The sequence below is a fragment of the Lycorma delicatula genome, chromosome 8 (assembly GCF_047948215.1).
Source record: "Lycorma delicatula isolate Av1 chromosome 8, ASM4794821v1, whole genome shotgun sequence".
In the NCBI taxonomy this organism is placed as follows: domain Eukaryota; kingdom Metazoa; phylum Arthropoda; class Insecta; order Hemiptera; family Fulgoridae; genus Lycorma; species Lycorma delicatula.
Window position 1 is genome coordinate 141,637,374 of NC_134462.1, and position 15,026 is coordinate 141,652,399.

Here is a 15,026-nt window from a genome sequence, read left to right on the forward strand (position 1 = left end):
AAAAATAAAAAGCGATGATGTATTTCATCATTTAAAAACAAATTTTCTTCGCTTTTTATTTCATTTTCTTGGTTCAATATCTATCCCGTTCTTTATTATAATAGGCAAGATATATATGTAACCTGAATTACAGGAGGCACTAGTAACAGAGTGAAGGTGTCGACTGTAAAAATGGGTCGCCTGTATTTTGGCGAGCTTGTTACGATGTGGAAAATACATTTGTCTCTGTGTCATAGGCGATGAGAAACAATTACTTATTAGACTCGGAATGCCTGACACGTGATGTTTTTGCGTTCACCAGGGATCTCTATGTATTTTAAGCGAGTTACAGCTGTTATGAAGACCGGAAAAACAACAAATTAATATACGCCTTCGGTAAAGAAATAATGATTATTCGCACATCAGTAGGGGAAGACGGATCTACTAATAAAAAAGTGTGATACGCAGATCCTTTTAAACTTTTGTACCTGGTTTGCTGAAAGTTCTCGAAGTTTGCTTTATTAGAAAATCGATGATAAACGTTGACCGACATAGCGATAAAAATAAATAACGTAACGTAACAGTAATATAAGTATAACTAATGAAAAACAAAGAAATCTATAATCGAACAGAAAAAAAAACAGTAACAGTCTAACAAACCGTAAAACAAAATAACAATTAAAAGATAAGTCCAACCCGAACATCACACCCCCTTCAACGATCCTTTCTTTTGCCAAATATGTAATAAAACTTTCTACGATCAATCATTAGTCCATCAACCGATAATCCCCGGGCGCATTAAGTCATACTGGCACATTCATATATCGCATAAGCATCGTCCAACAATTCGCATTGTGGACACATACCACACTCCGTCAGGCCGAATTTCTTAGGTCTGTTCCTAAAAGCGCCAATCAAGTCTATCGATTTCACGCCTGCGATCACCGAGATGGCGTCCCGTGAAATCGTACGCAAATCACCCATTACCGTTAGCAATATTAGGCGTTGAGCCCGTAACAATAGCTTTTAAATTTTAGCCTATCCGCCCAAACAGGCGCCGCATATAGCATAATTGCCCCGCAGACGCCCGTATACAAGGTACTCATACTCTTAAAATTAAGACCTCGATCAGGATCGACCGCAAGTCCGATTCCGAAGAAGACATTACAGGCCTTCCCCGCAACGTTCCAAGGTACTTTTGAATCTGAACATATATAATACCTTGGCCTGACATAGATACGCGGACTCGCCGCTTCACAGCCAAACGGCTTTTGAGGATCATCATCGTAGTTTTCTCCGGTTGACGATCCCACGGCTCAAATATCTTACAAGCTTGAGCGGCTCGGAATTCAACCCCTCTCCGCGAACCTCCTTCGACCAGCAGGCGCCCGTCATCAGCATAAGCCACGATGCGACACCCGTTGGTCAACCTCAGCCGCAGAAGTAAATCAAACTCCACCGCCCACTCCCCTGCGGACAACCTTTGGACAGTGTCTTCCCCGCGGAGTAACACATACCGATGACTGAAGTAACTAGGTTACCGCACTCATCACACTAAGTATGGCGTCTTCAGTACCTTTTCCGGGACGAAACCGATACTGATTATCCATTACTAAACCGCGCGAGGTCAACCTCTCGTTTATACGAAGATACAGAACCTTTTCAAAGACCTTACAGATTACCGGTAGTAACGTCAAGGACCTATACCCAAGACCCTATATACAACCCTCAGGGATCCTTGTTCGAACGTTCATGCACAAAGGAACGCCAGGTATTCCTCTTAGCTGTCAGAACTTTGTGAAAATATATAGAGATCCAAGATCCCGATTTTCGCCAACAAGGACCGCTCACCGTTCCGGATCACTCGCACGCTGAGATGCTCTCCGCGAACAACAGACAGCCTGTTTCATAACAGTCGAATCCCTGCTCTACCGTGGAGCGAGCCTCTCTCGACCGCAACGAGGAACTAAACACTCGGCGACGTCAACAAAACTTCTGCCAGGTCTTCCGACTCCAGAACATCAGACTTCGATCCAAAACACGAAGTCTGGCCGAAAAAAAATCAACAAACATTTTTCAGTCCGCATGCCTGTGCAGGAAAACGGTAGCAAGCGCTAATATGTATATTATAACATCGGTAGCGCCCAAACCACCACCAATGTCGTATACGATCAATGCATGATCGCTTGAGCTATCGTCAACCACCTTCCGTTTACAAACATCGGCAGAAGTAAAACTACCAACGTTAACGTCGATGTTCACACCAAAAACCCGACGCCCGTATACATTATCCGCATAGGTGGGCGACTCACCAGGTACATTATGTACTTGCAGACCACACCGAGCTAAAAAGCCCTCGATTAATTCATCGCCATCACCGGTGAAGCCGCTATGCCGCAAAAGTGATTTAGCGTTGATATCCGCACCGATAAATATCGGATTGGTACCAGAGAATCGTAGGATTTTATCCCAGACCTCAAGATGACAATCCAGATGATCTCTATATTGAAAATACATATTTCATTTAAACGTGCTCGTCTGCAAAGGATATCGGTAATACTTCACGTGTGGAGACTGTGAGGAAAAGTCAAAGGAGGATATCTAATAAATTTAAACCGCATAATATCGACGCATATTTATATTTTCTTACCGACTAATCGGTTTGATAATAGGTAAGTAACTTAATATTATACAGGACACATTTATTTTACGACTGCTTTATATAATATTATTTTTAGCGCTTAAAAACCGACTAATCGACTATTATTCATTTATATCAATAAAGGTATACAACAGAACACCCAAGCGGAGCAGAACGATCAAAATCACAAAACCTTTATTCTCAAGAGCTACGAGGTCAGGCACCATGGTCTTATCTTCATCCTTGTCCCCCACCACAACCAGCACCTCCAACTATTCCTACTCCGGATTACGCCAACAACCCGCAACAGCAATTGCCTTATCAGCAATCGAGACGGACATCAGTTAAAAGTAAGAGATTTTTATAAATAAAAATGTTATTTTTAACCTTCCGCTCGAATAATTAACAAAAATATAATTTTATGTATTCATATTTATTAATAATAGGTAAATAAATATGATAATGAGATAATTATTACGCTGTATTTTTATTCGTGATGGATGGTGATATTAATTTAAAAGTACAAAATGTTGTAACAACAAAGCGAGCAAAATTTTACATTATAAAACTTGTTGGGTATTTATACACTTCATAATGTTCATTTACGTTAACATGCGATCCTTATTTTTTTGTAGAAACACATCAAGGTTGTTGTTAATGTTAGTGGACTTGTGATTCGTACTTATGAGATGATCGGCTTACCGGCAAGTGTTGTTGACACTGTGGTGGGCTTTGTTACGTGTTCATTGTATTTGTAAAACCGTGTCTCATTTAACTAAAGCACATGTAGAATTTTTTTCAGTCGGTACAGTTGAGTTTATATATTCCAGTGGCACTGAGTTCTTATTTGTTTGTTGTTTCGAGGACTAATTTGTACGTAATTTATTTAATTTGCGAGCAATTTTCTCCGAGTCTTTGTTGTATATTAATATAAAATACGATGAATTTTTTAACAAATATTTTTTATTTTATATTCGTACAAAAACAGGCCCGCATATACCTTACAGCAATTAATTGAATATTATGCGATTTATTAACACATAATAATGATATAAGTAAACAAACACAATTCAGATCCGACACACTTCTTCGCTACATTAGAATATGTATCTACCTTGTAAAAAAAAAAATCGATCAACAGTAAAATCAGCTGTATAAGTGTAAAAACAATAGCAGCAATCGCTGTAGATGGTTGCAAAGATAGCCAAAAACTGTTTAGTACAAGTTTTTAAAAATGTTTCATTGTAAAAACTCTGTTTAGTTTATTTTTATAAAAGTCTGTATATTAATTAATTTTTTATAGTCGCTTGATGAATAAAAATTGTAAACAGAAACCGTTTATCGACTCTATTTAAATAAGTTATACCGGGGCAGAGGTTAATCGTTTATTATTTACATCTTGTAGCTTAAAAAAGTCATAAATAAAACACTGAAAGTTACTCGGCGATTGATAACGATAAAAAATATTTAATAAAATACGCAAAAGTTATGTTATAATCATACACGTATTATTATAATTTATAATAATACATATTATTATATTTATAATTTATATAATTTACACATATAATTTATATATTTAGAATAACGTAGTTAAAATGTATATATTGTAATAATTATACATACATTACATGTATTAAAACAATAACGTACAAAACAATTTATTTTTTAACCGACAGCAGAGTTTTTCCCTCAATAAACAAGTTGAAGTGCTCATGTATGTTTGATAAGCGTAATCAGCTCAGTGAAGACGACAATGGGAAACTACCAAAAGCGTAATGTTCTTAGTACGCCTAGCAAAGCACGCTTATTATGACTATGCCAGTTTTAGGAGTAAGATTTCTCTCTCGTGTTCTATCACCGACAATCTTTTTCATTTTACACATATATGTTTGATACACAACTACGTAGAAAATTGTAGGCGACTAGCCGCACGATACAAATCACTCTCGAAATAAACTGACATAACAGTTCAAAAAAAACCACAATAATGCACGTTAAGAGAATCGTGAAGCGGGTTGGCTTCTTCATAGAGCCAAATATACTAACGTGCCAATATTACTGAAAACTAAAAGTTTTTTGGCCTTACAAATTTATCAGAATTATTTACACGGCGCTTGTATCTCAGTTTATATCTTCATAGCCATAAGAAAGCTACAAGCGGTGTAGATCTACAAATTAATATGTTTAGATAAATCTTCTCGATAGAAGTAATAATAATTCCCTTCTATTGAGAAACACTACATTAAAAGAAAAATTAAAATACACAGAAGTTTAATAAAATTAGAGGTTTACGATCAGTTGTGTGCTTTGAAGTGATATACAACAGAAAAGGGCATTCATATTGATAATTAACTTTTCTAATTTTTTAAGCATTTCATAATAAATTATTTTTTTATTTGTTTCAGAACCCTACGGTAATCATCGTGTACACGGGTTACAATAAAATCAAATATTTTTATTATTGTGGTTTTGTCGGTGATGAAAATTATTTAAAAAGGATAAACTTTAGGTAAAATGAGTTAATCTACACGATGTGCAATGCATTTTATTCGCTTTTACGATACGCTGTTCTCCTTCAACATATAAACTGGGCTCAACCGTTGTTGAAGATTTGTGCCGACTAAATAATAACGATAAGGTTTTTACGAATACTTTTAGTATTTTTTAAATTACTTAATTCATATATAATATCTTACTGCAAATTACGACTACGTTAGATAACACTACACATTATATTATAAATGAATAATAGACATTTTCTGCAAACCTATACAACTAAATGATATCTTACTTTATTTAATTTTCTCGATCGGTTTTTTGCTTCCATCAGAGAAATATGTTTTGTTCATTTTCTGACATTTGTCCTATCTTTATACAGTACACTTGTGCAATTTAATCGCTAATCGAACATAAAACATTTATGTATTTAAAGAATGTTATTTTCATAATTTTTTTATCGACTTACATAAAAAACATTAAGGTGGAAGTTAAATTATTCGGTTACTTTCTTAATGAATGTTTCATTCGTTTCGTACACTGTTGTCATCGTAGGTGAAACGATTAAATTACTCGGCCAAGTTTTTTTTCTGAATTCAAGGTGGAAAATTATATTTTTAACAACCTAAGCTGTTTCTAAAGTAGGCCATCTGAGCGACTTGCTCTTTTTCTTTGAGTTATAACTCAAAATTCTGGTGAATTTTTTAACTAATTTATCGAACAGATCGGTGTTGATTTCTGTGTATTCTAGTCCGGTTCGTTAGTTTATCATTATCGATTCGTTATCGTTCACCGTTCATATGTAAAGTAGAATTCAGTTTTCGTGTAAGGTAATCATCATTGTAATTTATAAAATAAAAGACAAATTTGTTACCAAAATATTGTTGCATATATCGTATTGCATTTCTAGACAACATACACGAATGTATTTTAATAAACGATTTAATTTTTAAAGTGAAATCTTTATTTTTTAAAATATACGTTAGATCTATTTATAAATTAGACAAATATATGTATATAGTAGTATTATTATTATTCGATGAGATATTAACTAGAATTTACAGATTTTTTTATTTGTCATAAATTAATTTGTTTGAAAATCAGGTTAGTATTATAAGCGTCAAAAATTAACTTTAAAGAAAGTAAAATTTAACTTACCTTAATTGTTTTTAAAAAAAATTGTTAAATCTGATCATTTTTGTATTTAATTACTTGTTTTTAATTATTGTAAGATAAAAATATAATAAAAAAAAGGTTTTAAATCTGATCACTTTTCTATTCTTATTACTTGTTTTTAATTATTTTTCGATAAAAATATAATAAGAAAAACTTAATTACGTTTAGATACCGATTTTAAAACGCCCTCCACGATAGATAATATGCAAGAAATATTGATATATTAAACTGCTCTTAAATAATAAATCTGTTAATTGAGGAGATATTAAGAAGTTAAGAAACAAATCATTTGATATTTGAATTGAACGGGTGAAATGCATGTACCTTTACATCTTACGTAATTGAAAAGCTCATTTTACGAGAATAAAATTTGTTTTACTTTTCATTTTAGGATGAAACACATTGAGGTTACCGAAAGCGATAAGAATTGTACCTCTAACAGGTTTCTTACAGCCCGCTTCTTCGAGCTTAATTTGATACTACTCCATCCCAACCTGCTACATGTTAACGGTTAATCGGTCAATAAACGGAGCTTTTATGTAAAATAATAACTTTAACTAAGTTACATAAAACTATTAACGCTATTCATTATAAGATGGTTTGCTGCTGTTTCCAGTTTCATTCCGTGCCGTAAAATATAAACAGGCATAGAATTTTGGTACGTATATCAAATTCAACATAAAACCAAGGTAATAAATACAAGCATAAAATGCGGTTCGCAAAGCAGAATCGTCTTTGAATTCATTTCTCTTAAAAGACTGTCATTTAAATATGAATTCATCATATGAATTTCTAGAAGAGAATCTTTAAGATATATTCCACAGAGGGAAAGCAAATTTTGAGATTTCATTGGAAAGAATAAGGCCAAATAATGGCAGTAGTAGTAGTACTTTATGAAAAATTCACCGTTCGTCAAATATTTTACCGCAAATTAATTTATTTGAGTCGCTTATGAAGACTAAAGTACTCGACAAGCTACAGTTGATGCGTGAAAAGAGTTTAAATTCTGCGCGCTTAATCCTCAACAAAATTAACTGTTTTTCCAAATTTCAATTTTTTTTTGATTTTGGGCTTTTTTGGACACTTTTGGACCGGTTGATTGCGATCAAAAAGGGAGGTAAACACTAGATATTAGAACAGTCCTAAATCCAAAATTTCAACATCCTACGCCTAATCGTTTTTGAGTTATGCGAGAATGTATCTAGCATAACTCAAACCCTGAAAATGGCAAAAAATCTCAGTTTTCACATTTCAACTGAAATATCCATTTTGACTATTTTCGGCGTGACGTCTGTACGTACGTATGTATCTCGCATAACTCAAAAACGATTAGCCGTAGGATGTTGAAATTTTGGATTTAGGACTGTCGTAACATCTAGTTATGCACCTCCCCTTCTGATTGCAATAGGCTGGATCAAAAGTGTCCAAAAAAGCCCAATATCAACCAAAAAAACTGAATTTTAGAGTTTTTCTTAACTAAAGTAATAAGCCCTAATCGAGAGCTTTTCAACGATATATCACAACCGGTACTTATTTTCATCGGTTTCAGAATTATAGCCGAATGAAATTTTAATTAATGGAATATTTGAATCTTACAAGGGGAAGGAGTCTGATTCGAATATTCGAATCAGACTTCATCTCCTTTTTTTAACTTTTTCTTTAATTTAAATATACTGATTTATTAATAATTATTAACCTCCGATTGGAAAAAAAGTTTTACGATAAATAATAATTAAATAACAATAAAAAAAAAAATATGAAAAAATATCGGAAGTTATTAGTGAAATAAAATTTTATGTGCTTTTAAAAACGTGTATATATATGTAATTTAACAGGCATACAAGGAAGTCATGTGGTGTCCACACCAATTTTTTTAAATTATAATGACTAACTCTGACCAGATTAGGGAACTGTATAATGAAGTAGAATTAGAAACGATTGGTTTATAAAGTGTGATATAAGTGAACTAATTTTGTTTGTTGAAATTGTACAGATTCAGACAATCTGGTGTAATAATAGTTTAAATAATTGTAATAGCAGTTTTAATTTATGAAGTAACATTTAGATTTTTATTGATATTTGAAGAGAAAATTATCTTACTAAACTTGTTAATTCATATTTTTGTAATAGTTGAAAGTATTGTTACAAAACTATATCTTTTATTTAAGTCTGTTTTGTAATAAAGGTGTATCTTATTATAAAAAATCCTTAATTTTAAATGAAAAAATATATACTTTTACAATTTTTTAGCACTGAATTTGGGAGATTTGGTTCATTCATTGTGTTGAGATGCAATATATTCCACGCTGAGAAGTGTAAAGTTCTTTTTTAAACTAGACCATTGTATAAATTTGATAAACACATTATAAATAAAGAATTGTAAGGTTATAAATATATATAAACCGCATCTTCAGTATATATTTAATTCTATAATTACATTATAAAACGATTCTTGGATATTATAAAATAATTGTTGCTGTCCAGTACTAGACAGCAGAATTTGCTTTTGCATTCATAACACTTCAAAATTTCAAAGCAAAGAACAATCTAAAATAAAGTTAAAATAACTTATCTTTTAAAACAATTATTTTTTAATTATATAATTCAGTACAAACTGAAGATGCAGGATGCTGCGGAAATTGATTTTTGGAAATTAATGTGGCAAGTTTAACTTATCTAATGCCTATATTTTGATGGTTTATATTTCATATAATATTATATACCAGTGACTCAAAAAGGACTTCACAACTTTAAAAGCATATAAAAATTTACATAGATAAATTACAGTTACAGATTCTGTTGAGACCTCATTTCATAACAAAACCCATCAAGTTTTGACTCGCATAATTCATTACTGCTGTTCAGCTTCATATGTTATTTATTTATATTTATGATTTTGGTACTGTCTCGTTTTCTTCTTTTTTACAACTATATATTTAGTTGGTCTAAATACAGCGTCTTAAACTATATATTACTGGTTACGATACGCTTAATACACATATTTTTCTTATGTTATGAAATAAAAGATAATAATTCTGAATCTTATATTAAATATCATTGTTATATAAGGAAAGATTATTATTTTTTTTTTATTTGAAGAAAAGAAATCTAAACTGATATGTATATATATATATAAAAAATTAGATAGCTTGTTTTTAATTTTACTGTATAAACACTATATTGAAATTTTGCTACAAAATGTAAAATTTTAAGAGCAAATAAATAAGATTGATCAATTTAATATTAACAGTTTAATTATGTAATATCTGAGAAATAAATTATGTTACTTGATCTTTAAAATGGAAAAAAATAATGACATGAAAAATAAGATAAAATTAATAAAGAACACAATTTATTATCGATTACAAATTGCGACACGATTATTATTTTTAACGATTAAAATATATATTGTAATAAATAAATAAAAATGAAATAATTAGCTATACAAATTATAATTTTGAGATAAGGAATATAAAATAAACTGTTTCGATTACTAACACATTATGTTATTCTGTTCAAATTATTACTTGGATATTAAATAAAAAATAAGGGAATTAACATAATCAATGAGAAAAGGAACAGTTTTGGCATTAAACGTACAACCAAGGAAAACCCTTAGTCACAACTGTTACTAAAATACTACTTGTAATTATCAAAATAATTAATTTCCATAATGTTGACCTCCGTGGTGGGTGGTAGCATCTCAGCCTTTCATCCGTGGGACTCTGGTTTGAATTCTGGTCAGGCATTGTGTTTTTATACGCTACAAAATTCCATTTCCATACACCTTATGCAAGCTTCTTTCAGTAAAATTAATTGTAAGACAAAATTGTCATTATCGGAATCAACACTTGCTTTGTTAGTACGAGGATAGTATTCTCGGTGTTTAAAGAATCAATAACGATTTGAGCGCATAGTCTAGTTGAAGTCAGATATAGCAAGAGCTTTTGCACGAAGTCTTCGGTGCAAGACACAAAAGCACAGGGATTGCGCTTCCACAAATCAGTTAATTTGATAGTTGAGGGTTGTAAATTATGGCGGTAGGTGTTCGGGGTTGGAAGAGCCATACGAAGGTGATAGCAGGTTGTGTATAGACACCGATGGAAGCGCCTGCCGAGACATTCGCATCGGTGGCATCCTGACAGAGGACAAACCGATGACTGTGTTGTGTTATAAGTTTAGAGGGTCTAAAAGACTACTTCCGGTAAAACCCACCAGGGCTAGGAACAGAGGAGTTGATGGGCCAACCAGGATCATCACGAGGCGGTGTTTTATCCTACGGGTTCAAGATGTACAAGCTTCTCTGAAAGCTTCTGTGGTGAATTAATTCATAGAGCAAAAAAAATAATAATTATCAAAAAGTTATACTTAAATGAGCTAAAATAATTTTAATATTTCCTTAAAATTTAATAATATTTACATAAAACTGTTATCATCTTATAATTTTCACCTTCTTTATTGTGTTTCTATATGTTCCCTACTAATGGCAATTGTACTATTTGTGATCGTATTTTACAATATGGTCTCAATATTTTCTGTGATTACAACGTTTTTTTAATAATATTATAACTTTTTTCAACTGATCTTCTTTTGCTACTTTGTACTTAAAACCGATTTCATTTATTCCATTACGATAGTATCTGGCTTCATCATCTTTTGATTTTTTCCTGTTTCTTGATATGAAGCTACAAACTATTACTTTTAACAATCTTCTCTTCTAGCTCTTTGCCCCTGGGTCTCTCAAATGTTCTCTCCTATAATTTTTATTTGCTTTTTAAATTTATCATTAATTTTTCATCATTTTCTTGTCAAATCCATTCATTTTATACTGAAGCTGGTTTTGTGTGATATCTTCAAACCTGCATATTTTATTTTCAGTTTATCTTTAATTTCTTGAACTTTAATCTAATTTTACAACAACAACATTTTTATCGGAATCAATGTCGGCTCTTGTTGTGTTTTACAGTCCGTAATTTAGTTTCAAAATCTCTACCAACCATTAAACATTTTATATGTACCTTAATGATTAATGTCAAAAATAGAATAGAACAGAGATAAAAATGATTGTAACATAATATTTTCAGTGGAAAACATGTTTGTTAAAATCAATGAACTTAATTTATAACCCGCTTTAAAATTTGCTAAAATTTTTTTGATATTGACTTTTAATATATCATCTGATATATATCAATTAGTAAAAACAAATTATATATAAAAATTGATAGTATGAAAAAAAATTAAACATTATATTACAAATCAAGTAAAAAAAAATAATAAACTATAATTTTATAATGGCATCAATGATGCCAGTAGAAGTAAAACTACTTAAAATCTTTTACATGCAATTTAATTTGAACTAATATAATTGGCTTTTATTTAATTTACTTTTTGATGTTTTACTTAATCACGGTTCTTCATATACATGTCCTAATCAACAGTTAATGCTGAAGTTCCATTACTTTCTTCAAACCTTATTAATTCCACATTTTCTTGTAAAATAGTAATTTTCCCACCTATAATTAAGTTAATAATAATAATAATAATGCACACAATAGAAAATAAAATCATTCGTTCAAAAATACATGAGGAAGAATTATAGCTTGTAAGTATTCATTAGCTAGTTGATATCTGCTAGTAAGAGATGCATCTTCTATATAAAAAAAAATAAATAAAAATTTGATGAACTTAATTGCAACATAACCCTTTCTATCCCAAATTTTGAAAATTTTAGGAAACAAATTTTTTCTTCTATTTTTTTGCTTAATACCCCTTAAAAAAGACAAATATATTTTTTATAGTTTTTTCTCCTTCCCATAAGCCCTCCAGAGAAACTTTGTTTTAAAAAACACTGGGACAATAAGGAGTATATCATGGTAGTAACTATCAATAATTCATTTTTTTTAAATTATAAAAAAAAAATATTAAAAAAAATAAAAAACATGCAAATATAAAAAAAGTAATGCAAAATTTTAAAAATAAATCAACTAATCTAAAACCACACAATTCTAATAAATCAGTGCAAGAGTATACTAAATCAAATCAAATGAGTAAAGGCATAATTTCATATCCAAAATTTGTATAATGTGAATGAATTAAAAATTACAAAAAAGTAACTATATTAAAATTAGTAAAGTCTTAAATCTAGTAACTGAAAAACACAGCAAAAATAATAAGAAACTTTGGTAAAATAAAATACATAACAATGTACAACACTAAAGATATAATAATGTTCATAATAGTTTATTCATTTATTTTTTATGATAGTTCAAGAAACAATTTCTTTCAGCAGTAAAACAGAGTCGAATACCGCATTTGATGCCGTAGAGAAATGACCCGATTATCGTAATGAACATCATCAACTGGTGCAATAGATAAATTATGATTCTTTCTTTTTCCAACAGGTAATTTTTCAGCAATAGTATTTGGGCGCCATTTTTTTTTGTTAATTTTGATTTATTGGCATTTGCTAGCGCACTAGCTATTTTTGTTTGAAACTGTATCAAGGCTAGTTGGGGTTTACAGTTTGTATTTCATGATGCCTGTATAGCAGCCATGAGTTAACTACAGAAACTCCAAGACACCAAAAAACAATGCGCATCTACCATTTATTCTAATTCGATACTAATGCGATATAATTCAAGGACCACATCACTCAAATCCACCCCTCCAATAAAGTTATTATATTCCTGTACAGCAAACGGGTAAGGCACCTGAATTTGTTTGTGTTCCTGCTGACTTCATCGTTTGCAGGAATCCACTGGATCAATACATGCATACGAAGACATGAAATTAATCGCTTTCCGAACCAGCCAGCGCACTAGAGCAACATTTTCTCCCGTTTCAACTCTATAAACACACGATCCACGATCCTTTTTTTCAGTTCTGCTTGTTTACTTAGGACACACTTTCCCATTCGGCCCTTATGCACTGTTCTCAAATAGAAAATACCCCTCTCTTTTAAATTCTTCACCAGAGTAAGCCGTGAAAAAAAAATATCGCAATAAATTTTATAATTTCTATGAGCCGGTATATTTTCTGCAAATGTAAGAACAATATTTCCTGAAAACCCTATTTCATAATCATTTGCTGTGTTTTTACCGGTATAAATTCTGAAATCATACATAATTCCAGAACTTGCAGCTCGTGTAAAGGATTTATAGCCCCATTTACGGGGCTTAGATTTTAAATATTGCTTGAGGCCAGTTCTGCCCTTGAAGTGTATAATTTGTTCATCCACTAAATGCTTTTCTTCCTGAGGAATACTCTGCATGGCTGTTTGAATTGCCAACAGTAATGGTCTAACTTTAAACAACTTATCATGAGGTCAGTTACTGGGACAATTTTCTGGTTGTCAGCCAAATGAAAATACCGTAATAACTGCTGAAACGGGTTTCTACTCATGAGGTCTGCAATAAGGCCATACCGACATTCAGTAGACCAGTACAGCATATACACTACCCTAATTTGTAAAAAAATTGAAAATAACTGTTCTATTTCATCAGCCGAAAGATTTAAAACCTTTCCATCCTTTTGATGGGCGTAATTATTAGACTCTACAGCTATTAAATTTATAAGTTCATCTGAAATATAATTTTTAAGATACCGATTAGGGGGGGGCTTCTTCAGGAGGAGGTGGAAGGGAATCCTTCCATGTAGAATCTGGATTGGAAAATAGTATTTTTTTCAACTTCCATGTACGTGCAACTTTTTGGGCTCTTTGTTGGGGTATGTTTGATTTGGGGCCTGAAGTTACAGGTTCCTCTACTTCTTGATTAATCTGGAAAACCAAACGAAAATAATTACTACCTTATCAAACCAGAACGGGACAACATAACAAAAACTTATTGTAAATCTTACCTGTAAATCCTTCTGCAACGTGTCATCCATAACATTTTGAAACAATTGTTCCGCTTCTTGAGCATGTTCATGAATAATTCCTACCTCATTACACTCCACACTCCTCATCATCGTCATTGTCTGAAATTTCCGAAATACTCCCATCCGGAACACTAACGTATTTATTGAATTCATCCTCCGGGAGATTCAATAAAAAATGTAAGTCATTATCACTTATAATATTACTCATTGTTTATCGTAACAAAGCAAAAGATCCTGATAACTAACAAAAACCAAGTAAACACAGTATTCGAGACAGTAAACTCACACATAACCTATGCTGTAAACACCACTACGTCCCAGAGTAGTTTTAAAACAACACAGCTAAAATTATAAAGAAAACCATTTATAAACGAGATCATAAACTTCCAACTAGAAAAAATGAACTATAAAAATAGAAGGATTCACACTAATAAATTATTAACTTATGAATTCATCCTAAAAAAAAAAATAAACAAAAATGCAAAAACGCGAGCATCAAAACCACGCGACACAGAATGTAAACAGTACATTTTATTAAAGCAAGACTGCATTGAAGTTCCATCTAACGGTAATATGTAAAACTAAATAGATGTAGTTTTAATACAACATTAGTACAATGAGGAAATATTAACTATCAATGGTAATACACGTCTATAACGATAACGTTGTTTTAAAACACAGGCATATAAAGGGATAATAAAGTAAATATTTGTCATTTGATGATAACATTCTGATTTAGTGGACCTGATAATTGTATCTGACGAACTATAAAATGAAAATGATAATCGTATTAATATTCACTGTTTATCATTATTATTAAAACAAACTACTTAGATGATATGCATGTGGGTAT

The 15,026-nt window shown here is 31.5% G+C and overlaps 2 protein-coding genes across 5 annotated transcripts in view; one reads left to right on the top strand and one right to left on the bottom strand.

The window, feature by feature from the left end:
• Positions 1-6,386, top strand: part of LOC142328994 (uncharacterized) — a 96,261-nt gene extending 89,875 nt beyond the window's left edge. For all 3 annotated transcript variants that reach the window (XM_075373225.1, XM_075373224.1, XM_075373226.1), the window contains 2 exons: positions 2,765-2,970; positions 5,029-6,386. In XM_075373225.1, the coding sequence (XP_075229340.1) occupies positions 2,765-2,970; positions 5,029-5,066 (244 nt within the window). In that variant the 3' untranslated portion in view covers positions 5,067-6,386. The remainder of the gene's footprint in view (positions 1-2,764; positions 2,971-5,028) is intronic.
• The window catches only part of LOC142328996 (uncharacterized), a 123,356-nt gene extending 108,776 nt beyond the window's left edge, over positions 1-14,580 (bottom strand). Inside the window, exon 1 of one of the 2 annotated variants that reach the window (XM_075373227.1) lies at positions 14,153-14,555. In XM_075373227.1, the coding sequence (XP_075229342.1) occupies positions 14,153-14,326 (174 nt within the window). In that variant the 5' untranslated portion in view covers positions 14,327-14,555. Of the gene's footprint in view, positions 1-14,152 lie in introns of both variants that reach the window. The other variant, XM_075373231.1, reaches the window with a different exon arrangement.
• Positions 14,581-15,026: the final 446 nt, after the last annotated feature.